The sequence below is a fragment of the Peromyscus maniculatus genome, chromosome 16 (assembly GCF_049852395.1).
Source record: "Peromyscus maniculatus bairdii isolate BWxNUB_F1_BW_parent chromosome 16, HU_Pman_BW_mat_3.1, whole genome shotgun sequence".
NCBI lineage: Eukaryota > Metazoa > Chordata > Mammalia > Rodentia > Cricetidae > Peromyscus > Peromyscus maniculatus.
This window is the reverse complement of record NC_134867.1, coordinates 12,400,361-12,425,014: the sequence shown is the minus strand read 5'-3', so window position 1 is coordinate 12,425,014 and position 24,654 is coordinate 12,400,361. Positions and strand designations below refer to the sequence as shown.

The 24,654-nt window shown below is 48.4% G+C and overlaps 1 protein-coding gene across 5 annotated transcripts in view; it reads left to right on the top strand.

The window, feature by feature from the left end:
• Positions 1 to 18,550, top strand: part of Scml4 (Scm polycomb group protein like 4) — a 107,775-nt gene extending 89,225 nt beyond the window's left edge. For all 5 annotated transcript variants that reach the window (XM_076552371.1, XM_006982761.4, XM_076552373.1 and 2 more), the window contains 3 exons: positions 7,164 to 7,448; positions 15,473 to 15,618; positions 17,186 to 18,550. In XM_076552371.1, the coding sequence (XP_076408486.1) occupies positions 7,164 to 7,448; positions 15,473 to 15,618; positions 17,186 to 17,311 (557 nt within the window). In that variant the 3' untranslated portion in view covers positions 17,312 to 18,550. The remainder of the gene's footprint in view (positions 1 to 7,163; positions 7,449 to 15,472; positions 15,619 to 17,185) is intronic.
• Positions 18,551 to 24,654: the final 6,104 nt, after the last annotated feature.

The window sequence follows — 24,654 nt, the reverse complement described above, 5'->3', positions numbered from 1 at the left end:
CTGATTTACTGAGTAAATCAATGGCCCAAGTTCCCTTGGCTGGCAGCAACCAAGACCGTGCCTTACACAGAGTGTTAACACGTGCTCTACATGCACACGGGCCTGCCTTGCTTTGGGACTCTCTCTCCCTTTGTTTTTTTTTTGTTTTTTGTTTTTTTTGTTTTTCCGAGTCAGGGTTTCTCTGTAGCTTTGCGCCTTTCCTGGAACTCGCTCTGTAGCCCAGGCTGGCCTCGAACTCACAGAGATCCGCCTGCCTCTGCATCCCAAGTGCTGGGATTAAAGGCGTGCGCCGCCGCCGCCGCCGCCGCCGCCGCCGCCGCCACCACCCGGCTCCCTCTTTCTTTTGCTGCTTCTCCCCGTGGAGCTCTCCAGGACATTGGGTGAGTGGTCTGCCCACAGTGGTCCTGGAAGACCCCTCCCCCGACCCCACTGTGCCCCAGGCCACGGGCAGGCAGAGGGAGGTAATTGTTCATCAAACAGGGAGACTTAGACAGTCAGGAGGCCCTTCCTGTTCTAGAGATTTCTTTGGCTTCATCCAAGGGCAGGCTTTTATACCCAACAGCTGAGGAAATCATGGTCCCCAAACAGATCACATGGTGAAAAAGAAACACAAAGCTCTCCAGAAAGTTCCCCAGACACCCAAACCCCCAAAGGGGCCCCGAGATGAATGCATGTGCCCTGCATGTACTTCCCTTCTGCTGAAGCAAGCTCTTGTGGGTACACAGAAGTCAGGCTATCGTTCTCTCTCAAGGAGACACAGAGTGATTTACAAGCGGTTTCTCTGGGCTCTGACATGGACAGCAGAGGCTTGCAAGGCGCCTGAGGCCTGCCTCCTCCTGCTCTGCCCAGCTCCACTTTCCACAGCCCTAGGCTGGATTTTCTCCCTGGGGAAGGAGAGCTTATTTCAGATAAGAAGAGCTTTGTGAGGACCCAGAAGGGAATAACGTGTTACCCGTCAGGCCTGTGGTTTGCCAGGAATCTGTGAGGAAGGGAGGTGCAATCTCTGAGACTATGTATGTGTTCTGGATGATTCCAGGTCTGCTGGCCCCCTCTGCTGTTCATACTCTTGTCTGCCACAGAACTAAAAGCAGTCGTTAGTTCTCTGGGCCAGGAAAACTTTCTTCCTCTGTTTCACCCACTTTAAATAGTGGATCCAGATGATAAATGTATGTCACTGTGCAGTTAAGTGTGTAAGGTACTAGAAGCCCTGCCTACCTGTAACCCATTGACCTGTCTGTTGAGTGACCTCATGGCATTGAGTAGCACAAAGAATGTCCACCAGCCATCTTTTATATCAAAGCAAGAGCAACTGGGCTTACATGTAAGAGAGAATTTTAAGCAATAGGTTTGTAGCACAGTGGCCTAACTATGAAGGGGACTGTAAGATCCCTTGGGGAAGTTTGTATTTCATTCTTATGTATGTGTATGTACGTAGCTTTGTGCATGTGCATGCAGTACCAACAGTGGCCAGAAGAGGCATCAGATCTCCTAGAACGAGAGTTGCAGACCATTCTGTGGTCCTCCTTTCCAAACCCATCCAGTGTGGGTGCTGGGCTTAGGTCTTCTTCAACCACTGAGCCATCCATCTCTCCAGGCCCCTGGGGAAGCATCACAGTAAGAAGCTCAGTTTTTGGCCGTGGAGGACAAAGGTTGGATCGAGCTCAGCATGGTCCCAATGCTGACATGCCACCTTCCCAATTCTTACTGTCTGAGTAATACCTATAGAGCTGATCACTCCAGATAGCCCTTTCAATCAACTCCTTTTTAACAAGCCTCTCATCGATGATATCATTGTTTGACTTACTAATTATACTTATGGATATATACTAAAGTACATGACCGTAAAAAATCAAGAGCCATGTGTGGTCACTTACGCACTCAGCAGAATTGCCGTAAGTTCAATACCAGCCTGGGCTACATTGTGAGTTCCAGGCTAGTCTGGGCTACTGAGTGAGATTCTATATTAAAAATACTAACAGGGGCTGGAGAGATGGCTCAGTGGTTAAGAGCACTGACCGCCCTATCAGAAGTCCTGAGTTCAATTTCCAGCAACCACATGGCGGCTCACAACCATCTTTAGTGGGATCTGATGCCACATGCAGATAGAGCACTCGTATACATAAATAAATAAATCTTTAAAAATTGCCACCAACAAAACTCATTTACACGTCCTCAGCCAAACTGTGTCCCTCCCAAATGATGTCCCTCCCTAGCACCTGTGAATGGGTTCTTATTCAGAAATGGGGTCTTTGCTGAAATGACCTATCAATAGTTGACGAGGTCCCATTGCATTGTGGGAGACGGGTACAGACAGTGCCCACAGGGAGAACACGGGTCGAGACTGGAGGACTGCTCCTGCAGCCAAGGAATGCCCAGGTCGTGAGTGACCTCAAAAATCCGTGAGAGGCCCCTCCCCTACACTCTAGGAGGCAGCTCAGCCCTCGGCCATCTCCACTCTGCCCTTAGGGCTTCCAGAGAGAGCATGCGAGAAAGGCAGCTGTCGTTTTCAGCTATCTAGTGTGTGATGAATGCTTCACCCCCTGTTTTACCTAGATCTGTGGCTTGTCCTGCCAGAGGACACATTCGACACTGGGGAAATGCCAAGCTGGTTGTTCAATGCCTTTCAGGTTCGTGGCACAAAACAACCCAGAATGGCTGTAGTCACTTCCCACTTGGCATGCTGCGCGGCACTCCACTGACACACACGAGGCAAGAGGAAAGAGCTGGATTAATCAGGCTCCCGCGGACTTGCTTTGTCGGTCCTTTGGTACGAAGGTTAGAATTAGAGTTTGCCCTTGTTAGCCACGTGCCAAACCGCCACGCTACGCTTCAGCCCTCTTTGTTGTTTTGTTTTGTTTCCTTTTTATTTTGAGACGGGGTTCTGAGTTGCCTAGGCAGGCCTGGAACTTGCAATCATTTTGCCTCAGCGTCCAAGTACCTGGGATCACAGGCCTCACCCTCACACCTGTGCATCTGAACTGCTGCTCATTCGTGTCTCCCAGGAGCAGGTGTGAGGTGTGGCCACTTGTCCCCATAGTTACCCACCTAGGCAGACTTTGGAGTCACCGGAGTGCCCTTTGTGGGGAGGGTGTCCTGGCTCAGTGCTCTCTTGAGACCGTTTTTCTCTTTTGACTGAGTCATCAGGAAGCTGGCTTTGATTCCTTGATTCTCACCCAGGGTCATCAGCAGCTTTTAAACCAGTAAAGTCGCGTTCCCATGCTCCCCATCCATACTCTTTGTCATAGAATGATCCACCTGCTTCTGCATTTTCCACAGTTACATGGCTGGACTATCTGTGTTCTCTATAAGAGACGATCAGGACAATTCAGGCACATCCTCTTTAGATTTGAAACATTTAACACCGTGCTTTATTAAACCTCTTATCATTGTTTGTCACAAATCTACTTGAAATTCCATGTTACCACTTTACGACATGAGCTGATGCATCTTCTGAGTAATGACCGTGTTCTTGCTAACACTGGCTTAGTGTTTACCCAGTAAATGTTATCAAGCTCACCTCTATGCCAAGCTCTACGGAAGAAACTATTGTTACTTCACATACACCAAAGCACCTGCCGCTTGGAACCAGGGAAGGAGTGGCTATGAGAACTTCCCAGTAAAGGGAGCGTAGGCTGCCTTTCTGTTCACTGGCGTTACAGCCTTACTGGCCTACAGGATGTCCTCAGCAGGTGTGAATGTTCCTACTCAGTTAGCATGGAGAGGCTAGCTTCCAGAAAACACCTTGCAGCATGTGGTCAGGCACACAGGTACATTTAGGGTGGTGCCCAGGCCTCTGTGTCCTAGTGACCAGGACAGTGTTGTCAAAGTTGGCTGCAAAGCTCTTAAGAGTTTGATCACAGCTTCCAGTCTGCAAACCACTGTGCCTCTTCAAAAATAGCTGTATTGGGATTTAATTCAGGTATCACCAAACCCACCCATTTAAGGTACAGTTCCAGGAGATGTTGCCCTAGCTAAGTGCAGGGTATTGCCATCACCTCAAGAAGTAAGCACGTGTTTTTTAGGTATCACCTTCTTCCCCAAACCACAAGCCCTAGGCAGTGCTCTAGAGATGCTTGTCTTGAGTACCCATGTTCATGGAATCATTGACTATGCGATGCTTTGCGACCTTCTTACCCCAGCATATTGCTTCAGGGTGCATCTGTGCTGTAGCCGGCATTGGCTCTTCCCTCTTCCTATGCTGAGATAGTTCCCTTGTAGAGTGTAATCCATTCACTGGCAGCAGACACGTGTGTTGCTTCCATCTGTGAACATCACTACTGTAAACACTCGTGCACAGGTTTTTGTATGGAAAAGTATCTTTATTTCCTTTATGCACATACCCAGGAGTGCAGTTTCTGAGTCATGTGGTAATTCTGCCTTATGTGTTTGTTTTCCAAAGCGGCTGGGCCACTCTTAATTTATGAGCAGTATGTGAGAGTTCTGATTTCTTTGCAGCACTTCTTATTGTCTATTTGGGGAGCTTTGTGGTACTGAGGCCTTGAGTATGTTAGGCCGGCAATGTTTCTCCTTGACCTTACCATGACAATTTTCCTAGGTGTGTTAATTACAATAAAGAAATTTGAGAGGATTCTGATAGGGATTGTGTTGATTTTGTTGAACATTTTTAGTATATTGTCACCTTAATGATAAAAAAAAATCTATGAATATGGTATTTCACCATTCATTTGCATCTTCTTCCAACAGTGTTGTGTATTTTTCCAGCTCATAAATCAAGATTTATTATGTTTAATTCATTTTCAAGTGTTTCACTGTTTTAATCTTATTGTATGGAATTGCTTTCTTAACGTCATCTTCAGATTGTTCAGTGGAAGTATATAGAAATACAATTGATTTTTGTGCATTGATTTTTGCATCCTACAACCTTGGTGATAATTTATGAATTCCAATCATTTTAAAACTGGGTTCCTGAGGCCTTTGTATGCACAGGGGTCATTTTACTTCCTTTCCCAATTTGGAAGACTGTCCTTGCTTTTTCTTAGCAAGAATTTCAGCCTTGGCTGAAGCCTCCAGCAGAAAGCTGATGGCTGAAGCAATGGCCACAGGGAACAGCACCCACTCTCTTCCCACAAACCGCGATGTCACCTGTGGACTTTCGAAGAGCCTTTGTTAGGAGATTCCCTTCTGTCCTGGTATTGCCTGATATTTATCATGAAAAGGCACGAAGTTTTGTCCTGAGTTTTTCTGCCTCTATTGAGGTGATCATGTAGTCTTTACACTTTTGTATTCTATCAATATGGCATATTAATTTATTTTTGGATGTTGAATTACCTCTCATTTCCTCCTTGGTTGGTGTAACTCTTCCTGAATGCTGTCAGGTTCAGTCTTGTTAGTACTTGGGGAGGATTCTGCATCCATGTGATCAGGAGCCTGTTGCCTGGAATTCTCTTTTCCTACGATGTCTGTCTAGATTTGGTATCAAAGTGGTACTAGCTTCATAAAATGAGTTGGAAAGCATTCTCTCCTCTTCTACTTTTTTGGAAGAATTTGTGAAAAATCTGTATTTTTTTTTTAATTTTGAAATGTTTGGTAGAGTTTGCCTCTAAGTCATTTGTGTTTTCTCTTTCTTTGTGGGTATTTTTTTAAATTGCTAATTCAGTCTCTTACTACAGGTCTGTGCTATACAGATTATCAATTCTTGAGTCAGCTCCAGTAATTTGCCATTTCATTCAAATTACCTAATTAATTATAGTCATTTATCACATGCTTTAACTTTTCTTATTCCTGGAAGGTTGAGGGAAAGATCTCTTTATTTCTGAATCTGGCGATCTGAGTTGCCTGTATTTTTGTCAGGTCATCTAAAGAACTGCTAATTTTCTTAGTGTTGTCAAAGAACCAGCTTTTGCTGTCACTGTTTTTATCTCCCAGTGTTTTTCTATTAAATTAATTTCTGCTCAAATCTCTATTCATTTGCTCTAAATTTAATTTGCTGTTTTTTACTGTCTTAAGGTGAATGGTTATTCATATGAAATTGTTCATCCTGTACAATACAAGGTGGCTTTATTTTATTTCATGCATACGGGTTATTTGCCTTGCATGCATGTCTGCATACCACATGCATGCCTGGTGCCTGCAGAGGCCTGAAGAGGGTGTTGGCTCCCTTGGACCTGGAGCTATGGACAGTTGTGTGTCAACACATAGGTCCTAAGAATTGAGCCCAGGTCCTTTGGAAGAGCAGCAAGTGCTCTTAACTGCTGGGTCATCTCTCCAGCTCTAAAAATAGACGTTTTTTGCACCTGCAAAATTTACCAAAATTACTGCCGTGTTCTTAAGTCTTGAAGGCCTTTGTTTCCAGGCAGTCTCCATGGAAGTCCCCAGCAGTGGGGCCAGCTACTTGCCCTCATAATATCAAATACTAGATTTTCAGTACCTTCTTGAAGGAGAAATTGAGACATGGTGACGATGTCTGGGTCCTGGGTTTCTTCATTGCCAATTCTAGAACACCTGTCCTTGTTACTGATTGTGTTTCTTTTGGGATATCAAGGTCTGTTTTGATGGTGTTTTTTTTTAAATTTTTTTTTAAAGCTATGGTTTTTTTTGTTTTTGTTTTTTTTAAGATTTTTATTTATTATGAATACAGAAGAGGGTGCCAGATCTCACTACAGATGGTTGTGAGCCACCATGTGGTTGCTGGGAATTGAACTCAGGACCTCTGGAAGAGCAGTCGGTGCTCTTAACCTCTAAGCCATCTCCCCAGCCCTTGATGGTGTTTAATCTACAATTATTGATGAAGCTAAAATGATATGATTTTGACTAGGTGGGGGTAGGGGTAGAATGGTTTCCTCTTTATATCCATGATGTATTGAGACCTTTACACACACACACACACACACACACACCATTGGTAACATGTACAGCTCACAAGCATAACTATTGATTTTGGGGGGAGGGGGTTATTTCCAAGTGATTAAGAGCCAAGATAGCTACTGTTTCTTCTAAACATGGAAGAACCCTTCTTTTGGTCCCTCTCTGCTGAGGCAAGATCTCAATCTGCTGCCAGTGCTCTTTGGACTACTCTGTGTTCATTTCTCCTCTTCACAGATGCTCACTGGTAGTAGCGACCATGTCAGAGCAGGGTTTGTCAAGGCTGAGGTACCTCCCTGGACTGCTCTCTCATGTCTTTCCCTGTGTCCCTTACTTTTCAGCCCAGGCGGCCCCTGCTGAAGAGTGTCTGGCGAACCCTGTAGGCATGAGCCGCTACAGCATGGACGCCTCCTCCACGGCCTTTAGCCACAGAGGCTCCTTGACCCACTCCTCCTCACAGTACTACAAGAGGCTCAACTCTGGAGACAGCCACCTTGGGGGAGGCCCTCCCGCTACCACCGGTGGTTCCCGTACCAACGCTGTGCCCTTAGGAGGTCCATCGACGCCTGGACTGAGGTTCCCAGCCTCCAGCCCCAAGAGGAGTGATGTCGAAGGAGACAGATGTGGTAATGTAACGCATGCCCTGGCTTCCTATGGCTTAATGGCCTCCACCCTGGCCGTGGAGACACAGCTCGGGGTGGGCGGGATTATATTACAGAGATTTGAACAATCACTTCTGGGAAAACAGGACTTTCCATAAGCCCCTTGAATTTTTGTTATTCTTATAGGCAGCCAATGTCAACTTTTTGATCGTAAATGAAGGAAATGACACATTAGGTTAGGAAGAATTAGTCCACTCACTCAAATGCCATTGACATTCAAGAGTCCAGTGAGGTGTTCCCTCTCAACGCAGGGCCTGGCGCCCTGTTCATCTCGTGTCTCCGCCATGCCCGTCTCTCTGGCCACCCTGCATCTAGTGGACAGGAGTGAGGATGACATCATGATGCCCTGTTAGGGATGGGCATGGATCCCACTCAAGATCCATTGGCAAGACTGGATCATTAGATCCCACTTACCCAGGAAGGAGCCCAGCTCTGTGCCCGGAAGAAAACAGCAGCACATGTGGGCAAAGAGTGTCTTTTGCATAGTGGGTGATTAATTCATCCGTGACCCGAGCTCACTGGAGAAGGCAGAAAAGACAAAATTGTCTCAGTGCTGGTCATTAGGCCCTCCCGTCTCCCTCACCAGAGAAAGGTAATACATGAAACATGCTCCAAGGAACTAGGTGGAGGCCATTCCGAGAGATGCTTTACAACAGGTGGGTCCAATCTGCAGCTTGTGGCCCTCCCGTAACCAGGGTGGCAATGAAGTTAGTACAATGTGTATCATATGACATCATATTGCCATGTCAAAGGTCTGGGCACCCTTGCTTTACAAAGTCGTTTTCCAGCTTTGGTATTTCATTAGTGGATTAGAAGCCACAGAGCAGAATGGATAATTTTGTGGATGAAGCAGCCTGGAATTCTGGATTTGCTGCTCTCTAACTGTATGGCCCTATCCAAGTCCTAGTTTCTCTGTGCTTGTATCCCTACCTGAGGGGAAAAAATTGAAGTGGGGTAGCAGCCACCCTTCCCTCACAGAATCATGAGGAAGGTTAAATGCGTTCACGTGTAGCTTTAGCAGAAGACCCATGGCCGCAGTCAGCGGTTAGTAACCACTAATACCGCAGACCCATGAGTATATCCCTCACAGGCCACAGCCTAGCTCCACAGCTGGAACTGCTGAAGAGGGTCCCAGGGATCTTCAGCTTGCTCGGCCGTCATCACCCTCTGGGCTGACTGTGTGGGCCCTTAGACAAACCACATCTCTTCTCTAGGTATGGCTCCCTCCTCCTGTGGCTGCCATGAGTCATACCCGGGAGCTGTTTTGTACAATTCAAGACCCTCTACACACTTCCCTCAGATGGCTTCACCCATCCCAGATGAGCGAGCCCCAGATGGGCCTCTGTTGGCCAAGGATGGAAAGATCAGCTGGGACCCCTTGAGGGAGAGGTGGCTGTAAAAGGCAGAACAGTAAAAAGATTCACTCTTTCTAGCTGCAGGACCTTTTCAGTGTAAGGATTCCGGAGTACGGAAGGGAAAACGGAGAGAGCCACTCAGCCATGCGGTCTCAGCAGAGAGCGAGGGACCGAGGTGGGAGGACAGGGGACAGAGGGCTGTGCCTCCTGTCTCTGAAAGAACTTTCCATTCCTGCCGCATCCCATTTTCTAGAATTGAGTCATGTGGCCAACAGCTGCAAAGGAAACTGGGAAATATGGCTTTAATTCCAGGTGGAAATCAGGGACCCTGTTATAAAGAGATGGGGGAAGAGATGTGCAGGCAACTAGCACTCTGAGCAACACTTCCTTGTTTGCTCCCTAAGCATTACTCTGTCCTGCCACACAGTAGGAGGACCCCACCCCCAGTTTTGTGAGGGTCATTTGTATTTGAATCCCTGACAGTCCAAGCAAAAGGAGGCCTGTGTTAAACGTTCATTTGCCAAGCACCGACCAGGGACCGCTTTCTGCTGTTCCTTATGGTTTACATGTTCTAATGTATCGCTTCTAAGATGTGTTACCACATACACTTCCAGGGAACACAGATCAAGAGGTCTGTCAGTTGTTGAACCAAACTGGCTTGGCTGACTCCAAAGTCTGGGTCTATCCAAACCACTCAGAGGCTTTGCTTGCACTGTTTCTCGGGGTCCTTTCCCGTGTGGAAGGGGATGGAGAAGAGGGTGACGGGAATCCAGCCCCACTGTGACTCTGTCCCGGGCCTCTCCACAATTGCTCTGCTTGAAGCCAACCTGCCTAGCTACCAGTGATTAGAAACCATGGCGGTTCAGCATGCTGAGCTGGCGGCGCAATACCAGCAAGAGGGAAAGCCTTAGCTTCCTACCCATCTTCGCCCACCCGCCAGCCTGCGCCCCTGCTGCGGGTCCTTCGCTCTCTTCTCTCTGTTAAAGCCCTTTCCCTCCCTGAGTACTGCTTGATGTTCCTCTGAAATTACGTCCCAGCTGAAATCCGTTGGCATCCAAAAACTGTATCTCTTTCAGTGGGTTTGACCCAACTCATAAACCCTTCGAGAAACCTAGAAATGAATTTTCTCCCTACCCACTGATCACAATGGTTTAAAACCGCAGAGTCTGGGAGGCTGGACCTGGCTGCAGGCCGGAGGGGAGCGGGTGATGACGTGACCAGTTCTCGGCTGCCTTTCCCTCCAGTGTGAAGCCTTAGCCCAGCCTCCTGCTGTCCCTGGAGATGGAGCTGGTGCCTGGGCTGCCAAGCCCCTGCCAGCACCAAGGTGCTGCATGGAATGTGGTTTCCCTGGGGTTTAAGCTGCCCCTCAAGTGAATATTTGGGAGCTCCTGTCTCTCATCCCAGATACAGTCAGCCAGAGCTATAAAGGGCCATCAAGAGGTTTCAGATAACAAAAGCTTCCTGAACATGCTATAGAATTCCCAACCACAGGCAGCTCCAAGATGTAGGATCAGGAGCAAAATGCATCCGACACTGTCCTTACAGCTCAGATGTTTCCTATGGGATGGAGTTGGCTTCCATGGGATGTGGTGTCGGGGGGGGGGGGGGGGGGGATAGAGATAATTCTGCTAGTGAAAGAATGAGGATGAGCCAGGCGGTGGTGGCACATGCCTTTAATCCCAGCACTCGGGAGGCAGAGGCAGGCGGATCTCTGTGAGTTCGAGGCCAGCCTGGGCTACCAAGTGAGATCCAGGAAAGGCGCAAAGCCACACAGAGAAACCCTGTCTCGAAAAACCAAAAAAAAAAAAAAAAAAAAAAAAAAAAAAGAATGAGGATGAATTGCCTCATGTGAGGCCTGGCATCTGCAGAGGCAAGAAAGGCCTTCCTCACTGTGGTGGGGAGGAAAGAGTTAGGGCTGCGATGATGCGGGAAATCACACTGGATGCTTTGGCGTCCTGTCAGGCAGATGGGCTTCGCTTATAGCGATTATAAACCACGTATTTCTGAGTAGGGTTGGACTGGTTGGTGGTGGGACTTAGGGGCTGGATCTACTGGACATTTATAGGATGGCGTAGAAGAACCCCGGCTGACTTTGGGGCTAACTCTGACCTTTACAACTTTATCCTGTTTGATCCTGGCTGCCCAAGATGGCAGGTAATTAAGGGACTGGGGCGTTCTGGTCGGCAGATGTCCACTGAGCACCTAGGCAGGGCTCTTCTCACTCTCCATTGCCTTGGACACACACCTGAGGCCTTCAGAGCATCAGTGTCAGCAGCCTGTGGTCCACTGGGTCAGGCAGGGCCTGGGGTTGGAGGGAACCTGGAGATCCTGCCACGCCCCTCTCCTGTACTCTGGAGAATTGCGGAGCCGTGCCCAGCTGTGGGAGGCAGGGAGTTCTGGCTCCTGGCTCATCCTGGCTGTCACTCACTTGTTTCACCCTCCCACACTGTTCGCTCAAGTTTCCGCTGAATTATGAATGAGCAAAAACCAATTATGTGTGTGCTCGTGGGAACGCATAAGACAGAAAGAGCTCTGCAGATGTGGTGCAAGTACCTGCACTGTGGAAGAGGCCAGGGATTGCTTTTCAGCACTGGGTCTGCCGGTGGTCTGTTTTTTCCGTTAACCGTGAGTTTGGCTTCAGGAGCAACAAGATTGCATTATGTGCCCCTTCACCACTGGGTCTCACTTTTCACATCTCCACAGCCCACGGGGAGCGACATGACCAAGCACAGCTTTCCCAGCACTGGAGAATGGTGTGGATGGCGAGTGCTTTGCATGCGTTGTCCACACAGGGCTCCGTTCATTCAGCCCATCATGGCTTACCTATCCCATCTGCCCGCTCTGGTTGTGCCGGACTGGATGCATCTGTCTTCCTGACACCTTCCCAGAGGCTGGAGCAGGGTGTGGTGGCATGTTGATTTTTCTCTGTGAGGGCAAGCCTGCTGCTGGCAGGTTCCGTTTTCCTTCTCCACAGTGAGTTTCTGTGCTCTGGAGGAGGAGGAACTCCTGAGGTGTGACTTAGGCTACCTGCTGTCCTGTCTTGGATGACTAAAAGACCCTTCAGAAATGCTCCTGAGCCAGCCTGGCTGCTCATCCACCATCCTGAAAAAGGGAAAAATGCCCACAGCTGGCACCAAGTCCCAAGCATGGAGAACACTTGCCTCGGTGTCTTGAGTCTTCTCTCTACAGGCCTCACTGAGAGCATCCCCCTCCGAGACAACCCAGGAGCCCTCTGCTCTGCTACAGACCACACTAGTGTCCCTGACCTCACTCAGAGGAGTTCAGGACGCTGCGCAGGATCTTATCAGTGGGCTAGACTTCCCCTCCTTCCTGCCAAGTATAGGAAATTAGATTTGACCTCTGCTCTCCTGGCTCCAGAATCATTTTTGGACTAAAGACTTCCCGTCTTTGTAGTCAGGACATCTATTACCACCCTGATTAACAGCCATGCTCCCGTGGGCGGGTCCTGGAGACAGATGTGGTTTCTGTGATTCTGCGGCCCCATGTTGAGTGCAGATGTCTTTAAATGGAGTCAAAAATCATCTTTCACTGGTGCACATCAGTGTTGGAAGGCTCTGAGAAGCATTAACAGTTTCTTAGCAAGATGCTTGGTGCCAAACCACCTTATGGGATTCCGGGCCCAACAAGGAAAGGTCAGGAAAAAAAATTTCAAAGTAAACCCAGTTCTCAACCGGCACAGATTCAGAGATGTGGCGGCTTGCTTCTCTCGGGGCAGGAGCACTGGGCACTTCTCAGGCATAGCAAAGCGGGAGGGGAAGCGTGGAAGAAAACAGTTTCCTCTTAAGACTTAGAGAAGGGCACGGACATCGGCTTCTCAGCTCCTAGAATTCTCCTGTAGGGAAGCTGCTGTTTGTTCCGAATCTTGGCCTTTTTCTAGCCTTGAAGCAGTAGCAAGGATCACTCACATAAAGCTAGCATGTTTCTGCAAAACATATCGATCCATTTCACGGTCGTCAAAGCCACTCTTGGAGTATATTTATTGTCTGCACAGCTGCGGAGGGGTCAATGTAATATATGACCCCTGTAATGAGAGGATTTGGGTTGTATTGTTCACCAAACACTTCTCCCAAGACCAAGCCAGGGAAGAAAGTGCTTGGTACATGACTGTGAAATGAACATTGAGGATTCTCGGGGGTAAAATCTAAAGGCTACAGAAAAATATGTGAGTGATGGTACTGCAAAGGATGTGGCCACGGTGTTCACGAAGGGGTCTGATGGTCCCTGGGCTAGCAGCCTCTTGTGTTCATGTTCTCTCTCTCTCTCTCTCTCTCTCTCTCTCTCTCTCTCTCTCTCTCTCTCTCTCTCTCTCTCATTTGTGTGTATGTGTATACAACATGTGACTACATCATGTACATGTCCATTTGTGTGTGAGTGACACTCTGTGTGCACCATCATACTCATATGGAGGTTCAGAGACAATCTTGTGTTGGGTCCTTGCCTTTCCACCTTGTTCAAGCCAGGGTCTCCTTGCTGCTTTCCTGCTCTGTGCACTAGGCTGGCTGGCTGGCTCACAGGCTTCCAGGGCCTCTTCTGACCCTTCCTCTTAGCTCCTCTTAGCTCCTCTTAGGAGTTCTGGGATTGCAACACCTCTGTTATACATCTTCTTTTTATGTCAGTTTTGGGGTTCTTGTGCTTGCATGACAAATGTGTTACCTGCTGAGCCATCTCCCCAGTTCCTAATCCCTGGGCTTTGATGGTTGATGGGATATCAGTGGGAAGGAGGAGGGCAAACAGGGAAGCAATAGGAAGACGGGCCATAATCAGTGTGCCCAGATGGATGCGGAGGGAACCTCCTTCTCTCTGTGGAACACTTGTCGTAGGTTGACCAGAAGGCCCAGTTCTTGCCCACTTCAGTACCCATAACCAGCCCTGATCTAAGATAAATTGTCGTCTAGTCACAAGCAAGGGAAGCTCCAGGATTTGTCCCTAGGTCCCCCAGTCCAAAGTCCTTCCTCTGCATCTAAGAAAGGAAGGGACTATGGAATCACAATACACCTATTGACTTAGAGATATAGTACATAGGCAAGGGGACTCAGAGGGACCTTGAGTGGCAGATGTATACAGACACATCTTGGTCTCGGGGACAGCCTGAGACAGTGGCAGTCATATGCTAGACAGAAAAGAGCAGAAACAAGGAGACCCTTGGGAATCGTCTCAGGGGGTCCAGGTATATTTCCTACTTTTCTCATTCCTGTGAACAAATACTTGACAAGAAGCAACTAAAGGGACAGGGGGCCTAGGTCAGCTCAGTTTGGGGTTACAGCCCCACATGACCAGGGCATGGAAGCAGAAGTTGCTTGAGGTGGGACCGTGGAGCTTGGGCAGTTCTGGGTATACCAGAGAGCAGAGAAAGGGGAATGTTGGCGTTTACCTGGCTGTCTTAGCTAGAGATTCTATTGCCATGACAAAACACCATGAGGAAAAGAGGCTCAGGGAGGAAGGGGTTGAATTCTTCTCACAGCTTGTAGTCCACCATCCACGATAATCATGGCAGGGACTCAAGGCAGGAACCTGGAGAAAGGAACTGATACGGAGGCCATGGAGGAGGGCTGCCTACTGGCTTGCTCGGCTTGCTTTCTTATAGCACCCAGGACCACCAGCCCAGAGGTGGCACTGCCCACAGTGAGCCAGCTGGGCCCTCCCTCATCAATCATCAGTCAAGACAAGACACCCAGCTTGCCTACAGCCAATCTGGTGGGAACGTCTTCTCAATTGAGTTTCCTTCTTCCAGAATGATTCTGGCATGTATCAAGTTCACATAAAAGTAGCCAGCACACTGGCTTTCTCCACCACTCCCCCGTTCAGTCTGAGAGCCCAGCCTCTGGGTGGTGGCACTCACATTCAGGGTGTGTCTTCCCTTCTCTCGGGAAATGCTTCCCAGAGGTGTGTCTCCTGGGTCATTCTAAATCCAGTCACGCAGACAATACAGATTAGCCATACCATATCAGTCTGAGTTTCCCAAAGATTCAGCAGGGATGGCGGGGAGAGGGCCCAGTGGGAGAGGCACCCTCCTAAGGACTCAGAAGAACCCAGTACTGGGGACAAAGGACAAACAGCGAGGTAACGCCATCTTCCTCTGAGAGCAGGTATAGACAGACCCTCCCAGAGCTGCTGGGGGGAAAGTGGCCAATTAGCCACTCTGCAAAGTCCAAAAGTAAACCACCTCAGTTCTGCCACAGCTGCCATCTCCAGGGGACCCAGAAAGGGCCTGGTATCACTTGGCTGCACAGCCCACAGAGGCCCATTGTATTATTACTTAGCTTACCGGCCCCAGCCACCAAGAGCTGGCTGTAGCAGACCCTGGGCCACAGGCAGAGGCTCTGGAGAACTTCAGCTGCACCAGGACTTCTGTTTGTTGAGGACAAAAGCTCCCCCAAACTCCCTTTCCTGGACAGCACAGCACAGAGCAGCTGCCGCCTTTCTATGTCCTTGCTCCTCGCTGAGCGGCCGCTCAGAATTCACCGGCCACAGAGTCGCTTGGCCATACCGTGGACTTCAGAGCACAGAGGACTCCTCCCAGGCCAGCCAGGGGTGGGTGCCCCGAGAAGGCAGTACCAGGAGGGCGCTGATCTCCATTGGCTCATGGTCCCTCCTCTGCTCATTCCCTTCCAGCCTCCAGCCCCTCTCCAGAGGTGCCGGACATCAGGCGACTGAGCAGCAGAAACCCTTCGACCTGGACCGTGGAGGACGTGGTTCGGTTTCTGAAGGACGCTGACCCTCAGGCTCTGGGGCCTCATGTGGAGCTCTTCAGAAAGCATGTATGCAAGGAGTGGGTCTGGAGGGAGGGCCAGGGATTGGGGTGCATGGGGTGAGAGAGGAGTTCAGGATCCCCCAAATGCTTGTGATCTAGACTAAGCCCTACCTGTCAGTCTTGAGTGAGCCAGAGATGAGAGAGATGGAGGCAACCGTAGGCCTATCAGAGCAGAGTGACCAACAGTTTTGTGTTTTTAAGTCATATTTTTCTCTTCTATTCTCTCTCTTGGGCCTTGACTGCTTTTCTGCACATCCATCCATCCATTCATCCATCTGTCCATCCATCCATCCATCCATCCATCCATCCATCCATCCATCCATCCATCCATCTACCTACCCATTCATCCATCTATCCATCCATCCACCCACCCATCCATCCATCCATCCATCTATCCATCCATCCATCCACCCACCCATCCACCCATCCACCCCTTCATCCATCCACCCACCCATTCATCCATCCACCCACCCATTCATCCATCCATCTATCCACCCATCCATCCACCCATCCATCCACCCACCCATCCATCCATCCATCCATCCATCCATCTATCCATCCATCCATCCATCCATCCACCTGCCCAACCTGTATGCATCCAATAGTCATTTACAGCACACCTACATATGCCAGGCAAACTGTGGTCCAGCCTGTGCCTGCTGTTTAGAGCAGTGGTTTCTCAACCTTCCTACTGCTGCGACCCTTTAATACAGTTGTGAACCCAACCATAAAATTATTTCGTTGCTAACTCATAACTGTAATTTTGCTACTGTTATGAATCATAATGTAAATATCTGTGTTTTTCAAAGGTGTTAGGCAACCCCTGTGAAAAGGTCATTCGACCCCAAAGGTTGAGAACCACTGGCTTAGATGGTTAAATGAGAAAATACACATAAATGCATTACATGAGGCCTCACTCATACAGCCTTCATGTAAATGTTATAATCATTTAGCTACTTCTGAAATATATAAGTAAGGAGATGATAAGTAGGGAGAAAGATAAGAATTATTAGGTTACTTGCTCAGCTCACTATATTAATTCTGGATTGCTGATATAAGAAATTTTACAAATCCAGGGCCTTGAGACAATGGACATTGCTTGTCTTTATTTCTGTGGTCAGGCAGGAGCCTGGCCAGAGTCTCCATAGGCTAAGATCCAGGTGTTTTCAGGAATACATTCTTATTTTAGGGGCAACGTGCTTGCCTTTCCCAGCTTCATGGTCCTCTTTAGAGCCAGGAGCATCAGTCAGGGTCCCCTCGGGCTGACCGGTCTGTGGATTGGTTTAGTTGAATGACAGATATCATACATGGGCGGGACTGGGGGTGACGTTCTTTCTGAGTCCTTCAATCAGGAAAGGTCGGGAATCTGAAAGGTACAAGGTGAACGACTTCAGGGAGGACATCTTGTTTGCTTGCTTGAATTGTCCCCAAGAGCTCTCCCAGAACCAATAGCACGCGGTCTCTAATCGAATCACCCGCCCTTAGACCGCCCGGTTAGCTCACCTTGACCGGAGCTGCCGTCCGGCTCCTCTGACTGTCTCCTGAGGTTTCTCTTCCCGACCCCTTCCCACCAGGAGATTGATGGCAATGCCTTGCTGTTGCTGAGGAGTGACATGATCATGAAATACCTGGGACTGAAGCTGGGACCCGCACTGAAACTCTGCTACCACATTGACAAGCTGAAGCAAGCCAAGTTCTGAAGTGGGTAGAGTCGGAAGCAAAGCCCCAGACCTCAAGACCGTCTTCTGCCTGGCCAGCACCCAGCCAGCATCACAAGTAGATTGTCTTCTTACAAGTGACGGCCACAAAGACTTTGTCTTTTTGCAAAATGTGCATCTTTGCCGTTTCTAACATTCCAAATGGCCCCTTTCAGAGGCTCGACTGCGTTCATTGATTGTCAGAAAAATCACAAAAGGCCTGTTACATTTAATGTTCCTCACATGCTGGTCACTCTTTATGGGTGCTATTTATGTCATGACAGAGTGGATAACTGAACACTGCCACCCGAGGAGAGCCCTGGAAGGGGCTTTCAAAGTTGAGAAGGACCTTGTCCTTGGTGGTGGTGTGGGGTCGCCCACAGCAAAAGCAGCCTCCCCTGTTCTGGGGACCTATCAGCCTGAGCCTCACTGGAGTCAGCTCTGGGGTGACTTTCTCCCGAGGATGACTTGCCTCGCCTTGCGCTGTCTGAAAACTTCAAGTTTTTTGGCTCCCTCAAAGAACAGTGAGGGAAAGATGTTTTCTAGCTCCTGCAGTCCTTCATTGCTCCACCAGAGGGCAGACTGCACTGCTAATGAGAATTCAGGATGCTGACTGCCGTGGTCTGCTCATTCAGACCTCATGGCTGCGTTAGGGCTTCTATGAGCAAGATCTGGTCTGGACTGGGACAGGGGATTAATGCCACAGTCAGCATCCCAGATTGCCACTTGAGAAGAAATTGTGATCTGGAGGGTTCCAGATTCACTGCTGACTGACTGGGGAGGGAAGAATCTGGACACAACTGTCTGCCTAAACAAAGATTTGGAGTCCCTTCCCTCCCAGACTCTTGCTGAGGGCTGAGATGCTGGCATGCTGAAGGATCTTGGTGACATTTATCGATGTGCGTTTCTTGAAGAAAAAGAAGGGAAGAAAAACTGTCTCAACAAAGCGTGGAATGGGAGTGCTGATTTTGAGTTATGTGGCCGCATTCTGTGGCTGTGGCTGTGGCTAATTTTTCTAGTCCTCGACAAATACACAGATGTGTTTTTATTGGGTTTAATTCAATTTACAAATAGGTTTTTACTCTTCACTGTGAAGTAATAAGAAAAAAATTGATTTTCTTCCCTTTGCAGCTGTGTCTAGCGAGGGACGGAGCCGCGGTTTACCGGGCAGAAGGGTGACCTCTTTCTGCTGTCCGTGGTCAAGTCCTTTCTTTCCCTCTGTTTATAAAGACTCTTAGAGAACTCTGGGCACATCTTTTTTCTTAAAGGCGCGTCTGGGGAAGGTGAGGATCAAGAGTAACATAGGGTTTCCCATGGCCACAGCGTGAATTAGGAAAGGTGTCTCCGCTTAGGCTGCAGCCTGAGCAAGGTCACAGCTGGCATGTGGAGCCAGAGGGGTGTTGACCCCTCAGCTCTCAGCCAGATGTCCTGCTCCAGAATGAGGTAAGGGTAGCTTCTTGGATGGAGCTACCTACTGTACAGATCAGCTAGAATTTAGGCGAAGTCCACAGGAACTATTCCATGGTGTGCTACAGGGCCCACTTTGATGTCCCCTGTTGGAGAAAGTGTGACCTGACACCCGCAGGATCTCTGTTAATGAACACCGGTGGTTGGACTTGAAATATGACAGAGAAGGGGAAGAATGTCCCAAAGCTTCCCACCACAGGGAACTTGATCAGTTTCAGATGAGCTGGATGTCTGGTATTTTTAGCATGCAACAAAATGACCTTGAATCAGACCTTGGGGAGAATCTTTAAGAAGTTAGAAGCAGTGAGCAGACTCTGCCTTGCGACAGCTTGTTAGGGCCAGGTGCTCGCCACCGCTCTGAGTTAGAGCCTTGTCTCAAAGAGCGCCAGACAGTTCATAGAGACAGAACCAGCTGCTGGTGTGGATGCAGTGACAGCTGGAAACATTGCTCCCCTCAGCTGTGGGTGCCCTCTCTCTGTAGACTCATGGTACCTCTTCCAGGGACACAGACTTCTTAGTGACTTGCAGGATTAAGCTTTCCAAATGTCCTGCCTGACCTTATCTGTGCCTCCCTGGTGTCCCCAAGTTAAAATATGCCCAAACAAGTCAGAGAAGCCAGCCTCAAGGAGTCTTTGAAGGAGAGCTAGGACCTGGTTCAAGTCTATGGGGGGCCTGGAGCTGTGTCCCCACACGACACCTCTCGGTCAGGTGCTGTCTTATTTCACACAAAGCCTTAAATTAGTTTGATTGCAGATTCCCAGACATTTAAGGTTTGGCCAAAGTTTTAAAAATGAAGAAACCGAGAAGCAGTTTCGTTCTTCTTGGCATGAAGGCTGCCACGCCACGGAATAACCAGTGGAACCAATTCTTCTTGCCTGTTTTGCATGGAATCTAATTAGCTGACCAAATCATTGTAGCAATGCTGCAATTATAATTAATTTCCATCCCTCTCAAAACCCTTGTCAAACAGGGCAGCTAAATAGCTTCTCAAATGTAAAACATGCCAGGCCATTTCCTCTAAACAGACCTGAAAGGTCAGGCTACAGGGGTTACTCTGGTCCAGATGAGAAGGACTTGAACTCACATTTGGCAGATAAGACATTTGCTATTCCGTCTGCGTAGCTTTGCTTCAGGTTGTAGTGAATAATGATCAAATTTTGCATAATTCCAAATTAAAGAGTGTGTGTGCTCGTGCTCCAAACATTTCCAATTACATTTGTCTGTTAAACACTCGGAAAAAAAATCAAGACATAATTCTGTTGCCTAAAGCATCTTAAATGTTTTATGAAACACATTATTCCCTTTGTGAAGGTTTTAGATAAAAGATGTGGTGTGTGTGTGTGTGTGTGTGTGTGTGTATGTGTGTGTGTGTGTGTTTGGGTGTGTGTGTGTGTGTGTATGTGTGTATGTGTGTGTGTGTGTGTGTGTGTGTGTGTGTATGTGTATATGTGTGTGTGGGTGTGTGTTTGGGTGTGTGTATGTATCTCCTGATACTGGAGCTGGAATATGGGAGGAAGTGGTTGGGAGTAAACCATGTTTTTAAGCATCTTTCCGGCTTTGTAATGTGGAGGCAAAGCCAGTTTAATCCTACTGCTGTTATAGAAGGTGTTCCCTCCTACTGTCGCGGGCCTGGCCTGTGGACAGCTAGATGACCAGAACAATTCTGGCTTCTGGACTTGTTCCTCTCACGCGGCTGACTTGACATGTCAAACCCGGGGACCGGGCGGGATGCCTGAGGGAAGGGCACCCTGGGGAGCCCCAGGCAGAGAGAACTGCTGACCAAGGGTCCGGTCGTGTCTACCAAGGAGGACGTGGACCTGCTATTTCTCTTCAACGGTTTCGTCAGTGGTGTTTCCCTTTCAGTAGAAATAAAGGGGCAGAAAACGCCTCGGAAAGACCAAAACCGAGTTAAAAATTAGTAACTTGGGAAGGGATGCTGGGCTGAGAGTTTCAGAAGCAACCAGAACATGCAAACGCATACGTTTCATAGGAAGACAATAAAAGAGCAGTTGTGTCTTGGCCCATGACACGGCCATAACCTAGTTTCACATCTCGGTGCCATCACAGAATACTTCCTAACATTAAAACTTTAAATTAAAAAAAGAAAGTTTTTTAGATTCTCTTAGGAGGGTTTTGTTGACTCTTTGAAGAAAATTGGAAACAACCGATGTTCTATTTGAACATCATCATCATCAGAAAGTCTTGACGGGCTTTCTGATCTCTTCCTGAGGAACGGAGAGGTGTTCCTACGCATAAGCTATGGGATGTGTGCCCACGGTGGGGCCAGGCTCACACTCTTTAAACCACAGCTAAAGACATGGGCTGTGAAGGAGTAGCTTTTTTCTTTTTAATTGCCACATCTTGTTAAGAAGAAGGGTGACAAAAAAATCCAACTGTGCTTTTTTTTTTTAACATGAACACACTGAGATGACACACACACACACACACACACACACACACACACACACACACACACACACGCTTTCCTGCTGTGTGGCCATGTGACTTTACTCTTAGTTCCATGAGAGGACCAGACTGAAAACCCCTGAGGGAAACCCAGCAGATGGTCAGATGTCCAGAGGCACAAACGTGCCTGCTTCCATATTGCCAAGCTAACGGCAGCTGTCCAACAGCCCGACTCCAGGGCACGGATGCTGGAGCCTCAGCCCCTCCATGTCCTTCCCTCCAAGGCTTAGCCTCATCCAACGTGATTCCTTCACGGACAATTGGAAGCTGGGTTTTTTTGGAAATCTCGTATTTACTTGAAAGAGGATCACTCTTATTTACCGCCACCAGTTAAAGATTATGGCCACATGTCTGCTAACAATTTGCTTTGTGTAATTTCGTTCTAATGCTAATAAACAACAGCTGGGGCACTTCCTGCACTAAGTTCCTCTGTGGTTACAGTGAAGCCGTCACCCGGGCTGCGCCAAGCGCCGAGCCTAAGAGCGCACACACTGCCCTGCAACGACGCTGTGCTGGGCAGCCAGCCGCACATTCCCCAAGCTGCGCCCCTGACCATGTGCCACACTCCCTACCTGGAGACCCGGGGTTTCTCGGGACACTTAGCAGGAGCGCGTGCTACACTTCCTACCTGGAGACCTGGGGTTTCTCGGGACGCTTAGCAGGAGGCAGAGAAGGTAGAGGTCAAGAAAGACACCATATCCCAGGCCAGCGGCCAGCAGGACCAGGACGCAGAAAGAATGGGAGGGCGGGAAGATGACAGACGTACGTCATGGTGGAGAACTGGCTTGATGATGATTGAATCACGATTCTAGATACCGAGGGGACAGCAGCCTCTTTCTGTCTGAACAGATCCATGAGCTGCTCAGACTTGCCCCGTCCACGTGGCCTGAGCCCTGTGGCTCAGTGCTTGGTGCTGAGGCAGAAGAGCAAGCCTGTCTCCTACCAGCCCCACCCCCCACCCCCCCCACCTCCCCCACCTCCCCCCACCCCCGCCACACACACAGGATACACCCACAGCTTGCTTCTTCAAACAGCTCGCTGGGAAATGACGCCCACCGTGTCTTCTCAGCAGCCACGTGCTACCAAAGGCTACTTTCATCAGAAATGGAGCAGCCTCAAATCTCCTGATGACTCTACCTCCCCACTCAGGATTGCCTTCCCTGCGATCATGAGAGGTGGCCCTGCTTGGCTTCTTCCCGTTACAGAGAGTTACCTCCCCTAGGAGCTGGCTTATCGCTCTGGTGGACAGTTCTGGTTGTAATAAAAAAAAAAATTACTTCTCAGGGAGACACAGATGTCTGTGAATCAGACATGAACATCTGAGGTGAAGCCAACTCTGAAATCTTTGTCTTTTTAATAGAGTTTATCCATGCAGTGGCCACCTCTAAAACACAGAAATTGGCGAGTTGATCTCAACAACAGGCTCCCTTTCTTTGCAGAAGAGTGAACACCATATAGAAGAAGTTGTACCCGGGTGCTGGAGTTAGGTTACGATTGTTGTGGTAAAAAACCATGACCAAAAGCAGCTTGGGGAAGAAAGGGGATTTTACACCTTATAGTGCACATCACTGTCCATCACTGAGGGAAGTGAGGGCAGGGACCTGGAGGCAGGAGCTGATGAAGAGCCGTGGAGGGGTGCTGCTTACTGGCTCCCGAGGGCTTGCTCAGCCTGCTTCCTCATATACCCACAGGACCACCAGCACAGAAGCAGCACCACCCAAAATGGAATGGGTCCTCCTACATCAGTCACTAAGAAAACGTACTACAGACTGGCCTACAGGCCAACCTCCCCCATGACCCCAAGACAAGGTCTCACTATAGAGCTCTGGCTGTCCTGGAACATAGACCAGGCTGGCCTTGAACTCACAGACATCAGCCTGCCTCTGCCTCCCAAGTGCTGGGATTAAAAGCACATGCCACCACGCTCATCTTTAATTAACCATTTCATGTATATGGGTGTTTTTCTGCACATCAGAGGAGTGCTTCAGATCCCGTGGGACTACAGCTACAGACAGCTGTGAGCCACCACGTGGGTTCTAGGGATTGAACTCCGGACTTCTGCAAGGGCAGCCAGTGCTCTAAACCACTGAGCCGTCTCTCCAGCCCCTCTACGGGCCAATCTTAGGGAAATATTTTCTCAACTAAGAGTCCTTCTTCCTAAATAACTCTAGCTTATGTCAAGCTGACATGAAAGTAGTATGGTGGCTTGAATAAGAATGTCCCAATGGGCTTATATATTTGAAGGCTTAGTCACCAAGGAGTGGCACTGTTTGGGCGCCCAACGTGGGGCAAGAGTTTCTACCTAAAACCTGAGAAAAGATTCTAAAATGGAGCTAAAAACAGCTTCCTAATTGTGTCTCTCAAATGAGCGGCAGCTGCCGGTTTGAGCTACTTGTGCATTCCTGGCGTGTGCGCTTAACCTGCAGTAAGGCAGAAATGAGGCCTCTGCAAATGGAACATTAAGCTGCGTGGCGGATTTAGCCTTTGCTAGTACAAAACAAAAAAAGAGGTTTCTGGGCTACACGCTGCTTGGATAAAAGTGTAGACCCACTATTTCTGAGACTTGATGGCTCCCAGAGCTGGTGGAAAACGTACCACCGACAAGTTGGGAAATTGAAGGGGGCGGAGCCAGCAGCCACAGAGCCATTTCAGGCTTAGAAGGCTACAGTTTAAAGCAATAAGTTCGCAATAAGACAGATTCAGATGGAACAAGACTTTAAATGCTTTACAATGTGTGTAAAAATGTACATAGGCTTGGAAGAGAGAGGAAAAGGAACATAGACAGTTATATAAAGAAATAGAAAGTTTAAAAAAATAAAGTCTTTAAAGAGAAAGTAAAAGTAATATAAAAAATAAGGCACATAAAGATGGCTATCACACAGAGAATCTGGATTATGTTCTCTTTGATATTTGTAGCTGAAGAAAAACATTTGATTGCAAAGGCTGTTGAGTTATGCCAAAATGTATATTTTAAAGGTACCTTGACTTCAAAATTTAGATGTAAGGATATGTTGCTTTGGAAAAGAGGCTCTGTTTTTGTCTCTACAGAAAGCCAGAGGCTATGGATTTGTTCCAGATTAAGATACATCAGGTTTGACCAGCCAGGACCCCCTGAAAGGTCTCCGATGACACCATGGCCCAGATGATCCAACATCCAGAATCATTTCAAGGCAACTGGCTCAGACGATACAGTCTCACGGACTACTCCATGAACCTAAAATTTTCTTTGTATCCCCATAAGATACTGCGCCCCCCTCCAGCAGGAAGTAGTAAGAGAAGCTACGCCCAAATTCCCAAATATACCAAGCTGGCTTTAAAGATGTGTAAAAGTTAAAACCTTCCTTTTTAAAAAAAGAAAAGGGGAAGTGCTGTGGGATGTTCTGTATGTCCTGTGGGAGCCCTTCTTGGGTTCT